Source organism: Anopheles bellator, chromosome 2 (genome assembly GCF_943735745.2).
Source record: "Anopheles bellator chromosome 2, idAnoBellAS_SP24_06.2, whole genome shotgun sequence".
NCBI lineage: Eukaryota > Metazoa > Arthropoda > Insecta > Diptera > Culicidae > Anopheles > Anopheles bellator.
This window is the reverse complement of record NC_071286.1, coordinates 30006381-30028237: the sequence shown is the minus strand read 5'-3', so window position 1 is coordinate 30028237 and position 21857 is coordinate 30006381. Positions and strand designations below refer to the sequence as shown.

The following is a 21857-nucleotide window of genomic DNA, read 5'->3' as shown; positions in this document are numbered from 1 at the left end:
AAAAAAGAGGAAACAGCAGCACAACAGGACAATAATTGAAGGCGCCTACTCCGGTTACACACACTTGTAACTTGCAGGCGACACACGTCAATGAACGCCGCACCCTTCCCACTGCGTCGCGCCTATCAGTGGGGTGCCACCAAACACCAACACACCCGTAACCACCTCGGTGAAACTCGTAGTCGTCGCAAACGCCGTGTTGTGGCGGACCGGCTGGATTCGATAGGCTATAAACCTTAATTCCTGGTACGTAGAATAGAACCGCTTCATCGTCGGGGCATTCTCTTCGATAAATGCACAGAACGATAGCGGTTGAGGAAATTCGGAGGGAAAAAACTGAATCAAAAGCTCACGGAAAATGGCGAACAGTGGCCCCACTATTTTTCACGCGCCACAAACACTGAAACTGAACTGAAAAAACAACAGTGTCGTAAAGAGGACCGAGCGTCATTCACATATCAGCTGTCGACCATGAAAAAACCATCCGCTGCAGGCCACTTCATCGTACACATTCTCGTTTGCTGAACGCTGAGGCTGGGCAATATTAGAGTTTTCAGCCACCAGCAAAACAGAGGCAAGCACGCTCAAGTATTTCACGAGCCAGTGCGTTGTTGGATGTAATAGTATTCTTCACAAGCTACTCCGTGAACTGCGGCTATCGCCACTTTGTAGAAGCACTATTGTTTTAGCAGGCAACAGTCCCGGTCGCTGCTAATACAACGACCACAATCAGACACAGGCACCTGAAGCGACGAGTGTGATGCGCTTTCACCGACAAACATCCTCGTTCACTGTAATCCTTTTCTAATCCCAGTAACCACTGCGTTTGCTACGGCCGCGTCACAGAAGCGTCTGACAAGGAACTTTGTTTACGCAATAGATAGTTGTTATATTTCATCACCGATTGCGGAGGTCATTTACTCTGCCAGCGCTACGCTTGGCTCGCGTTTCCCACGCCTCCCTTCACGTCGGACACAGTCGCATTTCTTACATTGTAACTTTAAATTGCTCACATTGCTGCACATCCTGTCGTCACCTTTCCTTGACTCCGTCTTTCGGATGGACAGTTTGCAGCGATTGAGACTTTTATCCTGCGCGTCCTTTTGTGGTGCTGTGCCCCTGCTGTGACAGCAGCAGGCGGTCTCGAAAAATGCGAAAAAACGTCCGCACAGCGATATGGCGTACTCACGACAGACAACAACGCGCGGACGGTTTTCTCGCTCTGGCTGCCGCACGCCCAGCGCGGAACCCGTACGCAAGAGCCGCGCATCGGACACAAGCCCGCACGCACACTGGCCCAACCACGACGGCTGTCAATACAGTTTCGCTCCGTTTATACCCGACAATGTTGCTCCCGGCGACGGTTCCAGTATGTCTGTGCGAAGTCAATTTCGGTACGGCTGAGAAAGTAAGCTGACAAAGTCTTCTTCCACTTGCAATACTGCCTCGGTTTGCTACACGTTCGTTTACTCGTTTTGCTACGTGGGCCATAGGATGGCTGTCAAGAGGGTTCGTTTAAAACAATTTTATTTCCAATGTTTCATCTCTTATGCTCTTCGACAAAGATGCTGATACCGACATTCTTCGTGTGCACAACGGGCAGCAGCTCGATTTTGGACTTTTCCACTGGCTCGGAGGCAATGTCGACTCTTACGAACGGAAAACTCGATAGGCGCGGTTGGGCGGTAATGTGTGCCGATGCCGATTCGGTGCACTGCAGATAGATCTTGAACGTGGCCTCTTTTGCGTCCGGCAACGGTGCCAAGTCCTTCATGCGCGAATCCAACGATAGCAATGATTTTCGAAGTTCTTCCTCAAAATTGATCATGTGTTCATCGCTTTCCAGCACAAATCCCCGGTGTTCCAGTTCGAACACGTAGCGCTCCAGCGGTTGTGCTTCCTTCGACAAGATCACAACGGCCAAGCGGTGCAACTTCCGCATTCGCTTTAATTCACGGGCCGTTTGCAAGGTTTTGGCGATGTAAGAGTTCAGCGATTCATAGACAGAAATGTAGACGGGAATGTTGTACGCTTTACGCACCCGAAACACGGCTTCCGGGTACAATTTGCGTTTGTAGAGGATGGCGTTGACGTAGATTTCTATCATCTCAATGATGACGTCACTTTCTGAAACCATGAATCGCAATTAGTATGCTATACGATATTCAACACGATATTCTACGGTACTTTACCCATATTTTCCGTAGGCGATCCCATCGTGTTTGTATCCTGGGCGCGCACAATTTGTTTTGATGCCAAAGTGTTCTGGCATATCGGGGCGAAAAGCGGCGGGCGAAATTGCGGCGAACAATGTTTGTACCATAAATCTTATAAAACAACTGATTTTATTTAAACCATAATATTGTTTCAGTTGAGAATCGTTTGGGCCTTTCTTCTTTCCATACGTTGCTCCAATTGATTCAAATGAATAAAGATCTTGTTTGTGGTAGTTTTTGGAAATGGTTGATATATTTTGCGCTTACTCTTGCTTGCTACACTTGCACAGAATGGAGGTGTCCGGTCCGGGACTATTAACAACTAGAGGCAAAGAATCGAAAAAGGCCAAAAGTACGGTACAACTAACAGGCGGCATCGCATGGTGCGTGGCCGTGCCTCGTAAGAAATGTTTTAAAATTTCGATAGCAAAGTTTTGTGTATTGTGATTTAATGTTATTCTAAAGCATGTGAACGAACAACGGCGTGATGGTCCGAGGAGCCTCCAGTTGCTGCAGTGCTGCTGCTATTGGTCGGTTTGTCGGCTGTGAAGGTGGACACGCAACCAGAGGGTTCACCAAATGGTAATGTGTAACGGTTATTGCCATCGTTTGAAAGTGCACAAATTGCGTCAGACGCGTGTGTTTACAGCTTAATCTTGTCGGCCAACGAGCAGGACAGGCCGGTACCGTCCGGTTCCACGTTCAACGACTTCACCACACCGTCCTCCAGCACCATCGAGTAGCGCTTGGAACGGAGACCTCCGAGGGGTGGCAGTTCGGTACCGAGATCGAGTGCCTTCGTAAAGACAGCCGCCGGATCGGCCAACATGCGTACCTTGCCGGCCGCGTTGTGGGCCTTGCCCCAGGCCGACATCACGAACGGATCGTTCACCGAGACGCACACAACTTCGGCGACACCAGACGATTTCAGTTCACCTGCCTTCTCGACGTACCCGGGCAGGTGCGTCTTGGAGCAGCCGGGCGTGAAGGCACCAGGCACGGCAAACAGTATCACCTTCTTGCCGGCGCAGAGATTCGCAAGGTTTATTTTGTTGGCCGGCGAATCCTCGAACAGGTCAATCGAGGGCACCTTGTCGCCTTCCTGTACATCCACATCGCACACCGCGGCACGGCGCAATGTTTGCACAGTTAATGGCCAACGTGAAGGGCACCGAAGGAACGACACATAAAATGAAAAGAACGGAGAGACGGGTTAGGAAACAATCGTGAATAAACAGAACTCGGGATCATCAATGCTCGTCGTATCGATTTATTGCCATCGACCGACCGGCCGGACGGTGCGCGTGTCGTGAAACATAAATTTTCTGTCCCATCCGCCAATTTCGCAACCAAACCTCTTCTTGGCCCGTTCACCGGACATTTTGACACAATTTAACCAAACGAAGAATAAAGATGGTTGTCGGCTGTTTGGGGGTGGTTTCATTCTGATCCTCTGAAACAAATGAGATAATACATATTTCATGCTACCGACCAAACCCTAAAAAGTCCTTCGCCGACCTTTGCTGGCGGAGTGACGGCGCAGGACAAACATGGGCCTTTGGGCCCATGAATTCCCATTTGGGTGTTATCGTTACGGGCGGCGTATCATGAGCATACACGAGGGGAAAGTGAGTATTAATGAATCATTTGGCGGGTTGAACCACACATAGTTTACTCGTTATGGTTGTTTCTCGCACGATAGATCCCTTCCTTTTGGGGAGTCATTCTCGGATGGGGGCAGACACTTTCGCTCGGACAACGGCCCCAATATTTGGATCTCGTTACGGGTCCAGTTGAGAGAACACATCGCAAACATAATTATTTTGGAGCTCCAAAGATATAATTGAACCACAGAACCCGATAATCCGAGGTAGATTGCGCTTGAAAAGCGTCATTCATTAAGGGGATTTGATTGCTTTATTATATGCTTCGAAAGACATCATTACCGGGTACGACCACCGTTACGCTTCAACAACTTGTGCATCTCCCAGCTAAGCCGATAGCACTTCCAACGGTTTCAAGTGTCCGGCACTTTACTCGACGGTTCTTTCGACGCCATTCTGGGACTACCCTTTACCTCTGGGACTTTACCTTTAACTCAGTGTCTCTGCGGAATGTTCCGGTAACTCCGGAGAAAGGTTAAACGGTTACGCACGATATTTATACCATATCTGCCAGTCACCGTTGCTGCAATCGCTCTCCATCACCAACGGATTTCGCTGGACGAAAAGTGTTTCTGAACAACAGTTGAAGAGAGTTTGGGCCGGCTTTCGTCCAGCGAAGTAGAAATAATTTTCTTCTCCAAAGTTGTCGAGGGTCAACAAGAGAAATCGCAAACCGTGAAACAAAAAGGTCGTTGCCACATAATCTCGATGACAACGAATCTTACGCCTTGAAACCGGAAAAAGATACAGTAACCAAATCAGAAAGGGATGCGCTGTAGGTGGCACCAAACGAAGGCCAAAACAAATTATAAACCGTGTCCCACAGCCAAGAATCAACGACCCAAAAGGGCAAAGGACTATTCTATTAGCGGCTAAATGAACCAACCGAATCACTGCAGAAATTATCAAAGTTAAGCGCCACCGGAACCCACCACGGGCTCGGAGAGACGACGTGGGGGGAAAGTTTGCTAACCAAGAGAATAGACTTTTCCGAAGAAGTTTTCAGTTTCCGGTGGAACAACACTGGACTGGGGAAGACCTTGTATCTGGATCTGGGTTCACCTGAAAGGGTGAATATGTTTAAACATTCAAGAACATTCCCGAAAGCCCGGATGGTGCGCGCACCATCGGCTATCTGTAGTCTGGCCGGAATCGTTCCCCAACATCCGGTACACGGTTTGCAGCACACAATCTGCACTTGAAGCCACCTTAAGTACACGTCAAAAGGATAACATTACACCAAGAATCGTCATCATCATCACCGTCGTGCCATCCACAGGCCGGTTTTCCTGTTGCATTATTAGTGAGAGCAAATTTCCCACTTGACGGCACTGGAACGGGACGACCGACGAAGCCGAGGCCCTTCTCTCGAGGGTTGCCGTGAGAACCAAAAAAACAACGCCCATTCAAAACAACATTGAATTGTGTTGTCCTTTCAGAGTCCTCCACTTGCCGGATAGAGTGTCCCCGCCGGAGTCGGGAAATGCAATTTTCTGCACGTAACACGGAAAGGCAGAGTGATAAATAAAGCATACACACTAGACTCTATCCGGTACGGTTTTGCTCGTTAGTATCGATCGCGAATAACGTATGTGGGCTTTACGTGGGGACAACGTGGGTATCGCTTAGAGAGTCCGGTGTTCTACATTTCGCCAGGCAACGCGGTCGCGGCACACAATTACGCGCGGACCCGCGCCGCATCCAAAACTAATCAACCAGAACCCCGAGAAGTAGCCTTCGCGGAAGGCTTTATTTGCATTGCAAATGCCACGCGAACAAGCCAGGGGAATGGTGTGTGCACATTTAGCAAAGCCCATTAAAAGCATTACGCATCACTACATTTTGAACCGACTCCCCATTTATCGGGTCATAAAACATTAAAATGTGTGCGGGGATGGTGTTTAAATATTTTATCCTTCACCCGTGAAGCATGGTTTTCCCAGTTTAATGTAGAGAGCAGGGTCGGAAACTTGATTTAATTGAAATTTGCGAAAAACAAAGCGTGCTAAACAAAAGTAGGTCATGCCCATCATGGCGCATGAAAGTTTATATTCCCCAAAAAACAAAATGGTTTTTTGGAAGAGGCGAGGTTAGGCAATATCTGCCAAGCGGCTGGAAGTGCGAAACAAAGGTACTGTGAAAACGGCTTCAATTTTCACAGCCCAATTGCACTAAAATTGTTTTCCGAACGCTAACGAAACGCATCCCACTGCTAAACGACTCACTAATGACACTGGAACATTCTACGATCTCCCTCGCCTCGCTGGCTCATTTCAAGGTTAAGGTTAGGTTTCGTATCTTTTTATGCGTTTGTCAAGTGCACCGCACGGAATGCAAAATAAATTAAGCACCCTGGCGTGTCACGCAGTGGCCAAACCACAATAGACATAAAAGACGTGCCGGCACGTTTCAAGTGCCGGTGGTGCCGGCGGAAACCCTCGAGAAGAGTGCAACGAAAGTGCGCCAACTTACAGTCCGGCGGCGTTATATAATTCAATCTCAGCGCAGGCAAACACAAGTGGTGCACCACAAACAATTCAGGCGTCATCGAGCGTTTCGTCACCAACCGATACTTACCTTAATGAGCACCATCTTTGACGTGTGAAACTTTGCAGTCGCGCCGACGAGCAGGGGTTGAAAACGTCGTCCGCACCGGCTCGGGACACAGGACCTAATGATGGCGCACGATGGCAGCACGAGCGAATTCATCGCACACTGCGCGATTCGATGGCGGCGGCGGCGACGACGATGGGGCTGCTGGCGGGGGTTTGGGCGAAGCAACAAACCGGTCGTCGCAGGAGGCGAACTATCAGCGTGAAATGGAGGAGCCCGCGTTATAAGGTGCCTTCCACTCGCGCGTTATCTTCGATCCAACGGCTGCAAACGACACAACGAAAAAAACACAATGTTCTTTTTTGACTTGGGGATGGTTTCACTCGCTCCTTCATATACTCCCGCTGTGCGGTTGTTTGCTTAGGGGCTTTGTTACGTTACGCACACGAATTGTTCGTTTGGGATAGAGTACATTTTTCGGGTTTGTACCGCATGAATATTTGATAAAGACCATGGTAGCGAATTCGAAGCGGTGGCCCATTATTTGCGCTCACATGCGCCAGCCATCCCAGCTGTTGGAATGGGCCTCCTATAATGGGGTACCGAGGCACCTACACACCCTCCGGCAGAATATGCCGGTGCGGCCTTTTTTATGCGTTATAAACCTTTATAATGCTACACCAACACTACTGCATCGCAGGAGCGAGACTGAACAAGTGAACCGAGGCAAGGACTAGAACAGTGTGGAGTGTGTTGAGGTGACTATTTTTCCTCTACACACGCGGACACCGACCACCATTGAAGTTCCCCACAACGGACATAATGCACAGTCTGGTTTAATAACTGTAAACTCGAAGAATTTAAGAAATTTACCTTCAAATGGTTGCTGTTCAAATGTTGTTGCACAACCTTGCAGACAGTGAGAATTGACAGCTCCCAGTTAGTACCCGAAGCCGGTCGCTAGATTGTTTTTATGTTGTTTACCGGCGTAAAAGTACCTTCAAATCACGCAATTTACGCAATTCGTCTGTAAAATTGGACCCGATTGGTAAACCACGAGGACTGTGGATTTTATTTCGTTCGCTTTTAAATATTTAGTGAAATCCGACACGGTATCTCGCAACCAAAACAAAGCTCCGCCGGCTCCGTACCCCGTTGACAACGAACAGCTGCTCGTTGGAGCTGTCAAAACAATGCGTCTTCGAGTGCGGTCTGAATCCTTCTAGAAATAACTCGCAAGTTCGGCAAGCTCGGCCGTAGCGGCCACCGAAAAGAATCACCTCTCCATTGTGCATATAGATGCAAGGTACCTAACAATGGTAAGTATGCTCGCAGAGTGACCCAAAGTTGGCAAACTGTTACTGATAATCGTAATTCGCAGATGGATGATGCAGAAATCGAACGCTGTCCGCCCGTAGCGACTGTCTCGGTGCCGGAAGAGCTGCAGGTAAAATCGAACGCCATCGTGCGCTTCCTGAACGTGCAGAGCACGGTACCGTTCGCCCGCCTTAAGTGCAACACTAACCTCAACATGCCGCCTTCGAACTGGCTCAGCAATTCGGCAAACTCGTACGGTCTCGGTCAGTTCCTGTCACATCAGGCCGGTTTCAGTAGCTTCCGGATGGCCAACATGTTTCCGGATTGCGTCGGTGGTGTCGATGTGGTGTCGGACGCAGAAAACATTAAACGGCTCCTGAAGCTACCGTATTCGCGCAAAAGCGTCATCTCGATGATAGTGCACCGGATCGAAAATACGCTTCTGATCGACGAGTTCGATGTGGCCAACTATCTGCTGCGGCAGGAGGAAAGTGAATGGCAGTGGTTGCGCTCGTTCCTCCTGGAAAACATCATGAAAAGTTTGAGTGACAGTGAGCAGAAGTTGTTGCTGCATCCGAAAACCCGCGAAGTGTTCCGCCAAAAGTACCTGACGTCGAAGTTTCTCTACCACAGTCTGCAGGAATCCGGCGAACAGGGTTTGGCGGCCGAAGTCGCTGCTCCAAATGATTGCGCACCATACAAAGTGCTTCCATTGGCAGGGCCCGTTCTGCCGGAACCGACGCGCGACGAGCACTTGCCGGATGCCCAACAAACCAACCACGTGTTTAACCGGAACGTCATCTGGACGTTCGAAGACATCCGCATGCTGATCGGTACCGATATGCCGATCTTTGGCGGTGCCAACCGACCGTGCATCAGTTTACGGTTGCGTGACGAAGCGAAACCGATCAACGTGCTCACCGGAATCGATTACTGGCTGGACAATCTGATGTGCAACGTGCCCGAGGTGGTGATGTGCTACCACCTCGATGGGATCGTGCAGCGGTACGAGTTGATCAAAACTGAAGATCTTCCACGGCTCGAGAATTCGGAGTTTTCCCCGCAGTTAATCCGCAACGTGGCGCAAAATATTCTCGCCTTTCTCAAAGCGAACGTCACGAAGGCGGGCCACACGTACTGGTTGTTTAAGGCGCGTAACGACGACGTGGTCAAGTTGTACGATCTGACGACACTGTGCAACGGCACCGACGGTACAGCGGAAGGGGACGAAGCGCCTGATGGTCTCCCGGGGACGAAACACTCACCAATGGGCGGGAACGGTGCAAACGGCGGCACCGCCAATAGGGAACGGCACCGTTCACCGGGTGGAGCCGACGGTGCTTCACCGATTGCGGATCAAAATCCATTCACCGTTCCAGTCGCGATGCTACTGTACACCGTGGCGCGAAATATGAAAAACTCCGTCGAAGGAGGCGGAACCTTGCCGGCCTCGAAAGCTGGTGCGATACGAACACTGCTAAATAACTGCATTAAACTGTTACCGAAGGAAAAGTATCCCCAAATCGTGACCTCATCGCACTACATTCTGTCCGATCTACACATCCCGGCGGATACGGATCCTGGTTGGTGTCCAATGGAGGAGCGTTTATGTCTAAAGAACTCGTAACTTAATTTTTTTTCCTTCCTTTTTAAGGTTGCCCAAAGTTCAATTCCGACGTTGAAGAGGAGGACGACGATGAAAAGGCATTTCTCTTTGGGGAACGCAACTCAACAGAGCCGTCTGAACACGACGTTTTAGACGATACGGCAGAGGAAGAGGATGGTTCGCAGAGTCACGAAGGCAAATTTGAAACAGCAATCAAGAGCATCCAGGATACGCTAAAGGAGTACAAGGGGGATGTCGGAGAAAGGCTGGGAAAGCACAACTCCCGTCCGGCCCCGTTACTGTGCGATACGGCCGAGAGGTGTCGCATTGCACTGCAGCACATTGTCGACGGGTTGCAGTGCTTGCAGTACTTCGACAGCTACGAGGAGCAAAAGCAGCGGGAAAAGCAGAAAGAAGCCGAACGGCGGCGCATCATTCACGAGGAAATGCATCAAAATATGGTCGAACCGGACAGTGCCATCCCTTTGCCATACGAGCGGCTACGAACGGGAGAGGCATTGAGGCAAGCAAATCCGGACTCACCCATCCCGATGGGCTGGAAGGAGACTACCGGTCGACCGGATGGTGCAGAGGACGGTGATGAGAAACTGTCTCCCGGGAAAGTTAAAAAGCGCTCCAAACGAAACAAGCATTCGGAGCGGCAGAAGAAACCGGGCAAACCCAACCAACCTGTAGAAGGTTCCGAAACTCCCGGTGTTGGGACGGATCCGCGTGCCCTACTGTTGAAGGGGCAACTCGGTGTGATCAAATCATGGAACGTACATTTAAAGATTCTGCTCTTCGAGAAGGCGTGCCTAGTGTACGCCACGATGGCCGAACAACAGTACGGGCAACAGAACTATGGCACAACATTGCGGCACCTCTACTCTGCCATTCGCTGCCAGCAGGTGGTCACGAAGTACATTGCGTTCGTTTCGTCGCAGCGTGGTTTGCTGCTCGGCCGCGCAGGCGACTGCTTTTTCCAGCTGGCCAAGCAATGGGACAACATTGGCCAGTATATGGAGCAGTTCCGGACGGAGCAGCGACTCGATCAGCTAATCATGGAGGAACTGGTGAAGGACATTGGCGTAGAAGTGGAAAATGCACTTCCAACACCGACGGAGAATGTCGAGCAGCTGATGATGACAAGCTGCGGGTGCTACGAGACGGCGATCGCTTGTGCGACGACGAAGGATGCACAGGATGAGCTGCGACGGCGCTTGGGAAGTGTGCGTAACGAGCTTGGCGTGAAGTACATGCACTGGGCGCAGGAAGAGTACCAGCGGTACTGGGAGGCCAACCCACTGGACACGGTCGACGACGTCCCGGAGCCGGCTGGAGATGGCCGAGGAGAGGAACCACTGTATCAACTGTTGGCCAAGAAGTCGTACGACTCCCTGCAGAAAGGAGTCACTCTGTTTGAGGCGGTGGCCGATACCACAAACTTGGCATTTTTACTTTGCAACATGGGCCGCTTCATGCGCTTCCGGGCACACATACATCTTGTCGGTGAAAGGTAAGGACGGAGTTAATCTCGTTTATTCGTGATTTGATCTTGAATTTTATCGTTCCAGACCGAACAACGTGAATGTGCAGAAAAAGTTCTACCACGAAGCATTCGGTTACTATCAGCGTGCCCTCGCGACGTTGGGGACGCGTAAAGAGCACCCGGAACTGTGGTCACTGGTGACCTGGGAGCTCTCGACTGCCACTTTCAATCTCGCCAAACAGCTACAGGATCACAACGTTATTAACCCAGATAGCAAGGGTACGCCGTCGACGGAGGAAATCGAACAGGAGGTGGTAGAAATGTTGCAGCGAGCACTGAAACTGTGCGATCAGGACAACAGTGGCCCCAAGCAGGTACTTTACTCCTTTCGAGCGGCCCTGATTCATCACCGGTAAGCACACTGCACGCGCTGTTTTATTTACGGCAAATGCAAAACCATTTAAATATGACTTGTATTACTTACGCAGGATTGCTTCCTACTACCACATGTCCTATCGCAAAACAGTGGACGAACAGCGGCGCAAGACGGTGCTACAGCTAACGAAACTGCACTACGAGAAGGCGGCCAAAACTTTCGAAAGCCTCACGGAACCGCAAGAGTTTCTGCAGATTCAACTGGAGCGCATCGCCTTGCAGGAGTACCAGTGCGAGCAGTCGCAAGCGACCGCGGCCAAGACGCGCCACCTACTGGTGGCCCTCGAACTGTGCAAACAAGCGCTACCGTTGGTGGACCAACTGGCATCGACCAGCAAATCGCAGGTCGGCGACGTGCCCTCGAGTGCGGCTGACGTTGCCGGTGTCGAAGAGTTGCAGAAATTGCTCGATCTTTTCGAGAAACGGTTGCAGGTGATACTGCGAACGCTGACGAAACTCTCGCTCATCGCGGCCGGAAAGAAGGACACGAGCGCTGCGGTCGAACGCAATGCGGCCCACTATAAGGCACTGTTTGCGGTGGCCCTACTGAAGCGCCCTGCCACGACGACGGACGATATTGCACGCGAAAGTGCAAACGCAACGAACGCTGAATATGCCTTACATTTAGCCAGCATTTTACGCAAAATATGTGATCTCGATCGTGACCACGAAGCGGCGTCAAGGTGAGCGTGTGACCGCCGGCGAAGACTCGTGCCACTCGCTCACCAGTCATCCCGTTAGGCCGTGCCCGTATGGTTTGGCCCTTGGCGTAATTTTGTATTTTTCTTTGCAAAATAAAACACCGCGTAAAGCACGAAATGCTGTAGTTACTACTCCTTTGGCTTGTCAATGAACGAACGGCCTTCGCTGACCTAATTTCGCTCCCTTAGTGACAGACTGCCACTTACTTCTATCTAGTACCATTTCTATGTGTTTTAGGGTAAAAATAGTGTCAGCACGTGTGTCGACTTAAATTAGACGAGACAACAAATCGTCTATCATCCTGGTTTGCATCTTGCTCCTCTAATCGTAAACCGTCGTGCGTTGATCGCAGACTACGATCGCGCAGTTCCCGTTGACGATACCGTTTGCTATGCGCAGGACTGTCCCCAAACAACGACTACATCATCATTTCATCGGTGGTTTATCCTCTTGTTTATGGCAGAATTATGCGCCGCAGACTAACCTTAACCATAGGTCGCGGCCATGTATTTCATGAGGTGTTCTATTTGGCATTCTCAGGGGCGCTTTGCTGTGTTTATTGAGAAGCCAACAAATTATTCGTTCATTGGCCAGTTCCACGATTATTATTAGCCTCATGACGCCATCCATCTTGTATTACTATTGTGCTGTTTACCACCAATGCCCGTTAAGCAAGAATTTTTACATCTTTGCGTTTTTGATAATAACGCGGCCCAAGGCTGTAGACTTTTGCGACTGCGATGATTGCCGAAGGAATATACAAAGTATGGCTCGTTGAAAAATCAAACGATTTGCGTAATGAAAAATAGTAACAGCTTTGTGCAACAAATCGGAATAGCTGTTAATGTGAGTTTCGTGAAGGTGAAGGACCATCTGTGATTGTGCCACCTTCATGAGCTTCGTTCAGACGATTTTGTCATTGAAAGTGAATGCTTCAAGATCACGGCCATTGTAGGAAACGGATCGACAAATTTGGCACCGGATACTGAGTAGAATATGGGGCCAGCGTAAGTCCAACGCTAATACATTCAGACATTGAGCTACGGATGAAAAGTTAAAAAAACACCAATAAGAAAGACCAGCAAAAAAAATACACATTTTCATCTAAAGCATCAGTTCTTCGAAAAATGTATGTAAACGAAACAATGGAATGATTGTTAAAAAATACCGAAAAATATAAATAAAACGAGTGAAAAGTATATAACTAAATGGTTGTAATTTTTTTTCAATCTTAATCTTCTGTTGAGTAGAGACTTATGCATTCGACAGACACGTAGCTTTCATAGAAAACTTATTTTGGCCATGAATAGTGGAGACATTCCTAACAGTGGACCAAATTACGGCGGCATCCTACACTCTCGGTTGGTTATTTTTAATTGCCTTTATATTGTTTTCTTTTTCAGCCGCATATCTCTCCACATTCAAATGATTCAGAAGCTCATAGGTAACGGCGATCGTTGCCTGAACCTTGCCACGGTGCCAACGGAACTTAACTGAGGCAGTTACGCGAGAACACCCGTAGAGATCGGAACAGCTAACCGGTAGCAGCCGAGGTTCAGTCTAGCTAGGATCCATTGATCGATAAAGTATGGGCAAAGGCAAGGGCGGTGGTTCCGGTGGTGGTGGCGGTGGCGGTGGGGCCGGCCAGGGTGGTGGTGTAAGTATCTGGATGGGGATCCCGAATCGACCGGGATCTAGGCTCTAGTTCGGACATTGTTTCAGAAAAAAGGCCCCCCAGCTGGTGCACCAGCCAAAGGTGGCAATGACGCTAAAGGTGGTGCTGGGGGTAAAGCCGGTGGAGATAAAGGAGGAAAGAAGGGTGGCAAAAAGTGATGGCCTGCCGACGTTCAATCCATTCCCTGGCAACTATCCCACACCGACGTTCTTCCGGAAGCGATAGAAGGCGGACCAATTCGGCATGTGATTTTTGGGCGTTAAAAATTGATTCTCACGCTGAAGTGTATTTATCGATGGCTTTTCTGGTGCCGCGTCAAATCTGGTCCCTGTGAACGATGGCCAGTGCAGCACTCTTTTTGTGATTAAAAATTAAATTCAAAACTAATAACAATCCGCTGCTGAAGTATTTTCTAGCGCTCTATCGCTCAAAACTAACATTATGCAAACTATACTATGCGCTGTTCTTTACCATTTCTTTCTTCATCGACGTGTGTTTTTCACCTAAATCAAATTGTTTATCTACAAACTTGTGTAAGAAACTCGAATAAAGTTAAAAGTTACATTGTATTGCAGTCCGATTGTTTTCATTCCCTAATAAGAGAAAGTTCCCAAAAATAGCTACACATTTCGACAAAGTTTGTGCGCCAATCGACAATGAAAAGTACAAAAAGGATACATCGCGGTATGTAGTCCACGAGATAGATCTTTGCTGTGATCATTTAGTTCTCCTACCCTACAGCACCGCTTAAAGGATTACGGAGGCATAATTTACAACGAAACAATTTAAATAAAATTCTTCAACATCAGGAACATGAGTAACATCAGGAATCTCTGAATGAATTCACCGGTAAAGTGAAACCACTTTCGAGACGCATAGCTTGTGGTCGTAGAAGGAACAGGTGGCCACGTATGTATCGTTTGTTGGGCTACGGTTGGGACTCACCACTTGCCAATCGCATCCGTAGCAAATGCTATCATGCGCATCGTAAGCTCCGGTTTTCACCAAACCGAGATCGGCCGTCAGTTGTATTGTGCTGAAGTTTTCGTACATACAAGCGCACAAGATTTGGTCGGGACAGCGAGGATTTGGCCGGAGCCTCCATATTCCACCCACCAGGTCGACCTGCGTTACATCGGCCTTCATCTGTCGCTCGTCGAAGAGGCGCACCTTGCCGTCGTAGCTCCCCGTTAGCAGGATGTGCTCCCGGTGCTCGAATGACAATAGCGAGGTAACACCTGCGGTGTGGCTTTTGTTTTTACTCACCGGTACACCGGGACAGCGCAGATCGTGTATGCATAGAAGGCTATCATCTCCGCCTCAAAGTAAAACAACAGGCCGCTGTAATTATTGGCGATCATCGGGAAAACAATAGGTGCTCAGATACGTACCACTGTAGACGACGTTCTCATTATGCCGACTGAACGCTGCTGTCCATGCTTCGAAGCTGTGCGCTTTCCAACGATTAATAATTTTGAGTTCGCTATCGAAGCTAAGCAGATTCACGGTGCCACCGGAGTCGCTGACGACCATACGACCACCCTCGCGGCTCCAATCAAGCGACAGTGCCAACACGGGGGATTCTTCGTCAAGCAAGCTGCGCATCACTTGGGATTCCAATCGAGGCGTTTCGATGTCGGCCAATGCGTACACGTGGATCGTTCCATCGGAACCGGCCACGGCTAGCCGATCGCATTGGGAAGGATTCCACTTCTGGTCTAAAACGGCACTTCGCTCTAGTGTTTGCAGCACCGTCAAGCTCCGGTTGTCGTCATCGTCGGGGTGTCGTTCCCCCGTATCAATATCGTGGAACCGAAAAAGGAACACCCGTCCTTTCCGATCGGAGCCGCCAGTTGATTGGTCATTCGACTCAAGTTGGTAGGTTCCGCAGACGAATAGAGCCTCTCCTTCCGGGTGTGGACACCATTCGACGGAGTCGGCCGACTGCTTAGTGTCGTAAACAGCGCACGTTCGAAACTCGAGTTCCATCTTCCACTTATTATTATCCCGCTAAACGTGTGATACGTAGAAAATCAATTCCTTATTTGTTTACCAAAAACCACCGGCGACTTAACGCGCGCGTATAACGCATGGCAGACGGACGCACCGGCCGTAATTACACTTCAAAGTTCAATACTTACGCACTGTCGCTGAATGTGAACTTTTTGAAATTATTTCAGAACGGCACTCAACGCCTGTGAATGTTTCGTTTCAAAAGGTTATTCTATATTTCCAATTTGCTACACAAAATGAACTATGGAGAAAATGAAAGAAAAGCGAATAAAGTCTACTCTGGCTCAGCGGACCCATTCCAACTGAAGCGAGAATCCAGCGTAACACTTATCCGTGCGTTTGGAATGAAGGAGAATAATTTATTGCTATTTAGCAGGCAATCTTCTTTTCTGTTCGTTCTTGTTTCATTCAACCACGAAAGAAAGTTACTAGGCCACGTGCTGTTGTTAAATTAATGTTCATTACCGTTTGAAATTATTCTACCTTTCTTTAGCAATGCAAAAACTGAACATCCATTCATGCATATGAAGAGAAGAAAATTATGCCAAACCCTCCCCCCTGTAGACTAGATTAGCGAAAAACGGCCTTTCATGTCGTGCAGCGCAGTAGTGGTCTCACAACGGCTACTTTGATTTGTAGTCCATTTGCATCGGCTGCTGCTGCATGGCACCGCTACCGACACCGACCGCCGGGGACGAGAAAGAATAAGGAAGAATGTGCAGCTTGTAGAGATCGGGCTGCATGATCGGGGGACCGTTGTGGACGCTGCCGGCAGTTAGAAACTCGGGTGGCTTTGGGTCGGTGCCAACGAAGGGAACGTGTGAAGTGGCGTACAGTTGCTCCGGAAGGTGCAGCGCGTTGGTTGGTTTGCAGGTCGCTATCAGCTTGATGTCCTTCAGGTCTACCGTGGACGGGATGGACGTCACCAGCGACGCGGTCGGATGGTGTCCGAGGGGTTGGTGAAGGTCGAGCCCACTGTAGACGGGGTTTCCGGCAATCGCAAACCCATTCGTGTCCCCATTAGAAGATACACTTAGGCTGGTGCTTGCACTAACGCTGCTCGATGCAGAGCCAGACAGTCCCGGCCTGCCTGTGTCCGCGGTACCACCGACGCTTCGTTTGTGGCGCGCGTATTCTGCCTTTTTCCGCTTCCGGTCGATCCATTGCTCGGGTGTCTCGTTCTGCAGCCGTTCCTTGGCTTTGGCAGCATTCTTGGCCAACCGCATCGCCCGCTGTTCGGGTAGTTCGTTCGCCCGCGCAACCCGCATCCGCTCGGCTAGCTTCGCCAGGCGCACGGCTCGCTGCTCCGGAGTTTCCATTGCACGTCGCAAACGTTCCCGGGCCGCACTCCGTGCCCGGCGGATGGTCCGCTCCATCTCAGTCTCATTTTGTCTTCGGCGACGGTTCCGCTCGGCATTCTTTGACAAACGCATGCGATAGTCTTCGCTCAACTTGCTGTCCGCGCACCGCTGCATGCGCCGTCGGTACTCTTCCTCCGTCTCGGCCGCCCGTTTGCGGCGCATCCTTTCCGCGTTCTGTGCCATCCGTTTCCGGTACTCGTCCTCCGTTTCGGCCGCCCGCTTCTGGCGCATTCGCTCGGCGTTCCGAGCCAACCGTTTTGCTCGTGCCTCCGGACTTTCGTGCAAAAATCGTCGCTGACTTTTGCTTAGCGCTAACTGTGCGTCTAGCACTCCGCCGTCAGTGGGACCCGTTGAAGGGCTCGGGACGACAGTTTGTTGTTGCAGGGGTGCTCCGGAAACTGCGGCCACTGCGGCTGCTGCGGCGGCTGCTGCTGCTGCTGTTGCGTATGGGACCACAATCTCTTGCTTGATATCATTGTAGTACGGGTTTTGGATTTGGAAGAATCCATTCATGGTTTGCACGCTCCGTCTCAGGTACCGCGTCCTCCGTCGTTTCACATGCTTTTGACAAAGCACACCCGTCAAAAGTGGCGCGCGGCCTGCACGAAACTACCCCACGGCCACTCACAACATATGCAATTATCAAAACAACTTTATTACGCGAAAGAAAAAGAGCACAATGTTATCGAGTAATCGCAGCACGCAGTGGTTTGCATTTCACGACGAACAATAATCGACAATGCCATTTGGATTGCGTTTACAGTCGCGCGTTGAACGGCCGAAGTCGCCAGGCGGCTACAGCCACAGTGCCGCGCATAACTTTAGCATAACCGGGGGTAAATTATTTTAAGGACCAATGCTCAACCAGTTAAAACGCTCCAAACCACCTGCCCACTTCTGGAATGCACCGGAGTGTGTACAAGTTTATTTTCTCGCAGTTTGCACGTAATCTACCGCTTTACGGTTTCAAATAATGGCTAGCAAATTAATCCTCCTAGCGCGCACTAAGTAAATGAAAAGATCGATTATTACACACGTTATTTATAAGGGCGAGGGGGGAAAAATTTAAAAAATAATTCGTAAGCGAACTGAAGCCGCGTTACTAGCACTCTAAAAAGTTTCCTTTCGACACACAAGGTTAATGCAACGGAACATAGGCTTCAACCGAGTCATTGAAACTGTGCATAATGCATTTGTCGAGAAATTACGAAACGGTCGTAGCTTGTTCCGCTTTTGGCCCGACGGTGGCTCCAATTGTGCCCTGCACCTGGCAGACCACTGGCCACCTAATTTGCCTATTTGCTCTTATAGGTATGTTGCTGGTCGCTGGTTGTATGTTGCACATCAGAGGCCATTGCTGCGTTAGTAAATGGATGGGGCAGGATGTGGAACTTGTACAAGCTGTTGGGGCAGCTGGGATCCGTTTGCATGACCAATTGTTGCCCGTTCTTGATATCGGCGCCGGTGAAAATGTGATGAATCTGCCCCGTTGGCGTGGAGTACACTGCGTCCGAGTGTAGTTCGGTTCCGTGAGCCTGTTTTGCCGGCGAAACCGTCAGCTTGTGATTGTCCTTCAGGTTCATCACATACGAGGTGGCACTCGGCATAGGTAGGTTCGTTGAATGGCTCACCCCCGGATGCAGGAGGGTTTCCGGTAACGTTGTCGGGGTTTGTCCAACATTGAAGTTCGTTGGATCAAGCGAAGTAGTTGGTTGCTGCTGCGACAGATTGCCATTATGTTGGCTGGTGTGTAAGTGGGAACTGGTGCCTTGGCTTCCGTGGGCGATATCCCCGGCCGCCGCCCGTTTCTGGCGTGCATATTCGGCTTTCTTGCGCTTCCGTGCGATCCACTGTTCGGGCGATTCGTTCAGAAACCTTTGCCGTGCGCGGGCCGCGTTCTTCGCCAGGCGCACTGCTCGCTGTTCGGGGGTTTCATTTGCCCGGGCAACGCGCATCCGTTCGGCCAACTTTGCCAATCGCACCGCTCGCTGCTCGGGGGTTTCGATCGTGTGCCACAGTCGCTCGCGTGTTATCCGCATCCGCTCGGCCAACTTCGCCAGGCGCACGGCCCGTTGTTCCGGTGTTTCCATTGCACGCCGCAAGCGTTCCCGGGCAGCACTCCGTGCCCGGCGGATGCTCCGCTCCATCTCGGACTCGTTCTGTCTTCGCCGCCGATTGCGCTCGGCGTTCTCAGCCAGCCGCCGCTGATAGTCCTCGGTCATCTTGAACGCTGCGTAACGTTCCATCCGCTGGCGATAGTCTTCTTCGGACTCGGCCGCCCGTTTCCGTCGCATACGTGCGGCGTTTTCGGCCATACGCTTCCGGCTTTGCTCTTCCGTTTCGGCCGCCCGCTTCTGGCGCATTCGCTCCGCGTTTTTAGCCAGGCGCCTTGCCCGTGACTCTTCCGTTTCCTTGAGGAATCGTCGCTGGTTTTTGGTGAGTGCTTCTGCGGATAGTGGATCTATCTGGCCAGAGCCAGCGACGGTACTGGACTGCTGCTGATGTTGCTGCTGCGTTTGCTGAGTTGGTGCACCTGCGTATGCTCCGGTGCCCACTTCTTGCTTGAACTCATTGTAGTACGTCGCGTTGAGTTGGAAAAATCCATTCATATTTCGCCGTGGTACTCCTCCAACATACCGGCCCTAGCAATCGAAGGAGGAACGGAAGCAAGGTGTTCTGGTTCCGTTTGTTTAGCACTTGCTCAAAAACAAACCAGCAACCACCCTTTTCGGGGGCTGGTAATTTTCACTTCCTTGCAGATTTACCTCAGGGAAATTGATCAATTTCCAAACAACTACAAATCTCGTCTCAGCGCGTTTACACCCAGCGATCGAGCGGCTTACTTTGTTTGGTGTGGAAACTGTCAACCGCTCACAGTGACCCGCGGAAAACTTAACCACTTGGGGAGGCTGAACGGGAATCAAACGGCTTGATGGCATATTTCACGGCAAAAAAACGAAACACCGGTGAACGTGGTAAATCTCTATCAATTATTCACTGTTCTTTTTATCGATCGATCGGATGAAACCAAACGAATCAAAAACAAAATTTCACCCTAATATTCTACGTTGAAAATACAATTCTTAAGTTCTCCTTAAGCTTACTTATGCGGTACATTGTTTACGGTGCTAAAAGGGACTTCTGTAGTCCATATGTTGCTGTTGCACTTCTCATTTATTCTTGTACTCCGCCGGAGGGGCGTGAAGATGCTGCGACGGCGTCGATGTTGCGACGATGGCCCCGCTCACCGGCATCGAGTACGGTAGAGTATGAAACTTGTACACGCTGCTGGTGCTCTGCAGGTCAGGCGGCAGATGGCCGTTCACGAATTCGGGTGGCTTCAGCTCGGCCGACAGGAACGGGAGCTGCGGTGTGCTGTAGATGTGCTCCGGCATATCCCCATCCTGCTTCGGCGACGCTATCAGTTTAATGTCTTTCACGTCCGGCGGGTTGTCGGTGGCCGTAAGCGACGGAAGATGATGGTGGTGGTGGTGATGATGGTGGTCGAGGTGCGGCAAGTAACCGTGGGCCAGCTGCGACGCAGTCACCTGTCCGAATGAAGTCGGGTCATTGGGTAGCACGCTGTGTATGGCCGCATCGTTGCTGCTGCTACTGCCGGCCGAGCTGTTCTGCAGGCTATGGCCACTACGCTTGCGACGTGCGTACTCTGCCTTTTTGCGCTTCCGCTCGATCCACTGTTCGGGCGATTCCTTCAGCAAACGCTCCTTCGCCTTGGCAGCATTCTTCGACAAGCGTACCGCCCGCTGCTCCGCTGTCTCGTTTGCCCGCGCAGCCCGCATTCGTTCCGCAAGTTTGGCCAACCGCACGGCGCGCTGCTCCGGTGTTTCCATTGCTCGCCGCAGCCGTTCCCGGGCGGCACTCCGTGCGTGGCGCATGGTTCGCTCCAGCTCAGTCTCATTCATTCGCTTCCGCCGATTGCTTTCCGCGTTCTTGGACAACCGCAGCCGGTATTCCTCTTCCGTTTCTGTCGCACGCTTCTGTCGCATTCGCTCGGCATTGCGCGCTAAACGGCGGGCTCGGGCCTCTTCACTCTCGTTCACGTAAGCTCGGCGTTTCTTCTTGGAGCTCCCGCCTTTGCTCTCGTCCGTCTCCGGCAGCAGGCCTACTGGTGGACCGGGTATATCGCCAAGGTCCGTGCGCAAGGGCATCGTGTACGCAAGGATGCCTTGCTTAATGTCCGTATAGCAGCCATTCGGCGGTGGATACTGCGGTACGTTCATTGTGGTCACTTCGCGTCCACTGTGTCCGTGACAGTCCCTGGCGCTGGTGCGCGCGATGTAGTAAATCCTGTGGTTGCTAACAGTATCCGTCAAGCATGCACCGGTGCAGGTCCTAATGAATCGATTTGCCGACGGTCAATCCTTTGCTAGCGGTGCACCAAGGACCAGTCGATACGCATCTCAATTGCGTACTTCCTGACGATTGTCTTCCACTGCTGCTGCTTTCTGCGTACAGCATTACACGGAACACGGCAGAACAAGCAAAAGAAATCCTTTTTATCAAGCCAATCAAATCTGGAGCGCAGTACATTCGCGACGCTACTTACAGACTCTATTGCACATCGGTTTCTTCACTCGGGAACTACGCAGAACACACTATTGCACAGCACCGACACAGAAAGGAGCTTGGATTCGATTCGGGATTTCCGGTGTTTTGTCCGCCCCGCAAAATTGGTGGCTACGATGGCTCGTGTCGGGACGAAAACATCAGGATTGATCCGATTGCCATGATTTTTGGATGGTCGCGGGAGCAAACGTCAATCGAGTCTGGCGATGATACAATGTGAGGCTGTGTGCGTGTTCGAC

The 21857-nt window shown here is 50.7% G+C and overlaps 7 protein-coding genes across 8 annotated transcripts; 2 read left to right on the top strand and 5 right to left on the bottom strand.

Moving 5' to 3' along the window:
- Positions 1-1540: 1540 nt before the first annotated feature.
- On the bottom strand, positions 1541-2245 carry LOC131207348 (DNA polymerase zeta subunit 2). Its single transcript, XM_058199959.1, has 2 exons — positions 2193-2245; positions 1541-2127 (listed from the first exon to the last, which is right to left on the bottom strand). The coding sequence occupies exons 1-2, from the start codon at positions 2215-2217 to the stop codon at positions 1541-1543; spliced, it is 612 nt and encodes a 203-aa protein (XP_058055942.1). The 5' UTR covers positions 2218-2245.
- Positions 2246-2443: 198 nt separating this feature from the next.
- LOC131212008 (peroxiredoxin-5, mitochondrial) lies at positions 2444-7449 on the bottom strand. Its single transcript, XM_058205721.1, has 3 exons — positions 7307-7449; positions 6458-6757; positions 2444-3318 (listed from the first exon to the last, which is right to left on the bottom strand). Exons 2-3 carry the CDS (start codon positions 6587-6589, stop codon positions 2860-2862), a joined length of 591 nt encoding a protein of 196 aa, XP_058061704.1. The 5' UTR covers positions 6590-6757; positions 7307-7449; the 3' UTR covers positions 2444-2859.
- Positions 7450-7814: 365 nt separating this feature from the next.
- On the top strand, positions 7815-12014 carry LOC131207347 (erythroid differentiation-related factor 1). The gene is made up of 4 exons (XM_058199958.1): positions 7815-9333; positions 9405-10872; positions 10931-11257; positions 11334-12014. Exons 1-4 carry the CDS (start codon positions 7815-7817, stop codon positions 11965-11967), a joined length of 3948 nt encoding a protein of 1315 aa, XP_058055941.1. The 3' UTR covers positions 11968-12014.
- Positions 12015-13452: 1438 nt separating this feature from the next.
- LOC131210457 (forkhead box protein D1-like) lies at positions 13453-14231 on the top strand. 2 transcript variants are annotated; one of them, XM_058203711.1, is made up of 2 exons: positions 13453-13639; positions 13705-14231. In XM_058203711.1, the coding sequence occupies exons 1-2, from the start codon at positions 13571-13573 to the stop codon at positions 13813-13815; spliced, it is 180 nt and encodes a 59-aa protein (XP_058059694.1). In that variant the 5' UTR covers positions 13453-13570; the 3' UTR covers positions 13816-14231. The 2 variants fall into 2 exon arrangements, with proteins under 2 accessions (XP_058059694.1, XP_058059693.1); XM_058203710.1 differs by having other exon boundaries at positions 13457-13639; positions 13712-14231.
- Positions 14232-14269: 38 nt separating this feature from the next.
- On the bottom strand, positions 14270-15702 carry LOC131210580 (diphthine methyltransferase). Its single transcript, XM_058203848.1, has 2 exons — positions 15049-15702; positions 14270-14976 (listed from the first exon to the last, which is right to left on the bottom strand). Exons 1-2 carry the CDS (start codon positions 15644-15646, stop codon positions 14501-14503), a joined length of 1074 nt encoding a protein of 357 aa, XP_058059831.1. The 5' UTR covers positions 15647-15702; the 3' UTR covers positions 14270-14500.
- A 218-nt stretch (positions 15703-15920) lies between these two features.
- On the bottom strand, positions 15921-21728 carry LOC131207346 (uncharacterized). Its single transcript, XM_058199957.1, has 4 exons — positions 21599-21728; positions 20208-21497; positions 18375-19673; positions 15921-17640 (listed from the first exon to the last, which is right to left on the bottom strand). The coding sequence occupies exons 2-4, from the start codon at positions 21270-21272 to the stop codon at positions 16294-16296; spliced, it is 3711 nt and encodes a 1236-aa protein (XP_058055940.1). The 5' UTR covers positions 21273-21497; positions 21599-21728; the 3' UTR covers positions 15921-16293.
- LOC131211628 (eukaryotic translation initiation factor 3 subunit A-like) lies at positions 17839-19778 on the bottom strand. The gene has a single exon (XM_058205187.1). The coding sequence runs from the start codon at positions 19638-19640 to the stop codon at positions 18327-18329; it is 1314 nt and encodes a 437-aa protein (XP_058061170.1). The 5' UTR covers positions 19641-19778; the 3' UTR covers positions 17839-18326.
- Positions 21729-21857: the final 129 nt, after the last annotated feature.

Coding starts and splice junctions, on each gene's coding strand:
- LOC131207348 (XM_058199959.1), bottom strand. CDS start 2,217: ATGGGATCGCCTACGGAAAATATGG. Junction 2,128..2,192: donor ATCGCCTACGGAAAATATGG/GTAAAGTACCGT, acceptor TCATGGTTTCAG/AAAGTGACGTCATCATTGAG.
- LOC131212008 (XM_058205721.1), bottom strand. CDS start 6,589: ATGAATTCGCTCGTGCTGCCATCGTGCGCCATCATTAGGTCCTGTGTC. Junction 3,319..6,457: donor CAAAGATGGTGCTCATTAAG/GTAAGTATCGGT, acceptor GTGGATGTACAG/GAAGGCGACAAGGTGCCCTC.
- LOC131207347 (XM_058199958.1), top strand. CDS start 7,815: ATGGATGATGCAGAAATCGAACGCTGTCCGCCCGTAGCGACTGTCTCG. Junction 10,873..10,930: donor ATACATCTTGTCGGTGAAAG/GTAAGGACGGAG, acceptor TTATCGTTCCAG/ACCGAACAACGTGAATGTGC. Junction 11,258..11,333: donor GCGGCCCTGATTCATCACCG/GTAAGCACACTG, acceptor TTACTTACGCAG/GATTGCTTCCTACTACCACA.
- LOC131210457 (XM_058203710.1), top strand. CDS start 13,571: ATGGGCAAAGGCAAGGGCGGTGGTTCCGGTGGTGGTGGCGGTGGCGGT. Junction 13,640..13,711: donor GGGCCGGCCAGGGTGGTGGT/GTAAGTATCTGG, acceptor TTCAGAAAAAAG/GCCCCCCAGCTGGTGCACCA.
- LOC131210580 (XM_058203848.1), bottom strand. CDS start 15,646: ATGGAACTCGAGTTTCGAACGTGCGCTGTTTACGACACTAAGCAGTCG. Junction 14,977..15,048: donor TGAGAACGTCGTCTACAGTG/GTACGTATCTGA, acceptor TTTTACTTTGAG/GCGGAGATGATAGCCTTCTA.
- LOC131211628 (XM_058205187.1), bottom strand. CDS start 19,640: ATGAATGGATTTTTCCAACTCAACGCGACGTACTACAATGAGTTCAAG.
- LOC131207346 (XM_058199957.1), bottom strand. CDS start 21,272: ATGAACGTACCGCAGTATCCACCGCCGAATGGCTGCTATACGGACATT. Junction 19,674..20,207: donor CTCCGGCGGAGTACAAGAAT/AAATGAGAAGTG, acceptor TTCGATTGCTAG/GGCCGGTATGTTGGAGGAGT. Junction 17,641..18,374: donor ACGCAGCAATGGCCTCTGAT/GTGCAACATACA, acceptor GCCGTGGGGTAG/TTTCGTGCAGGCCGCGCGCC.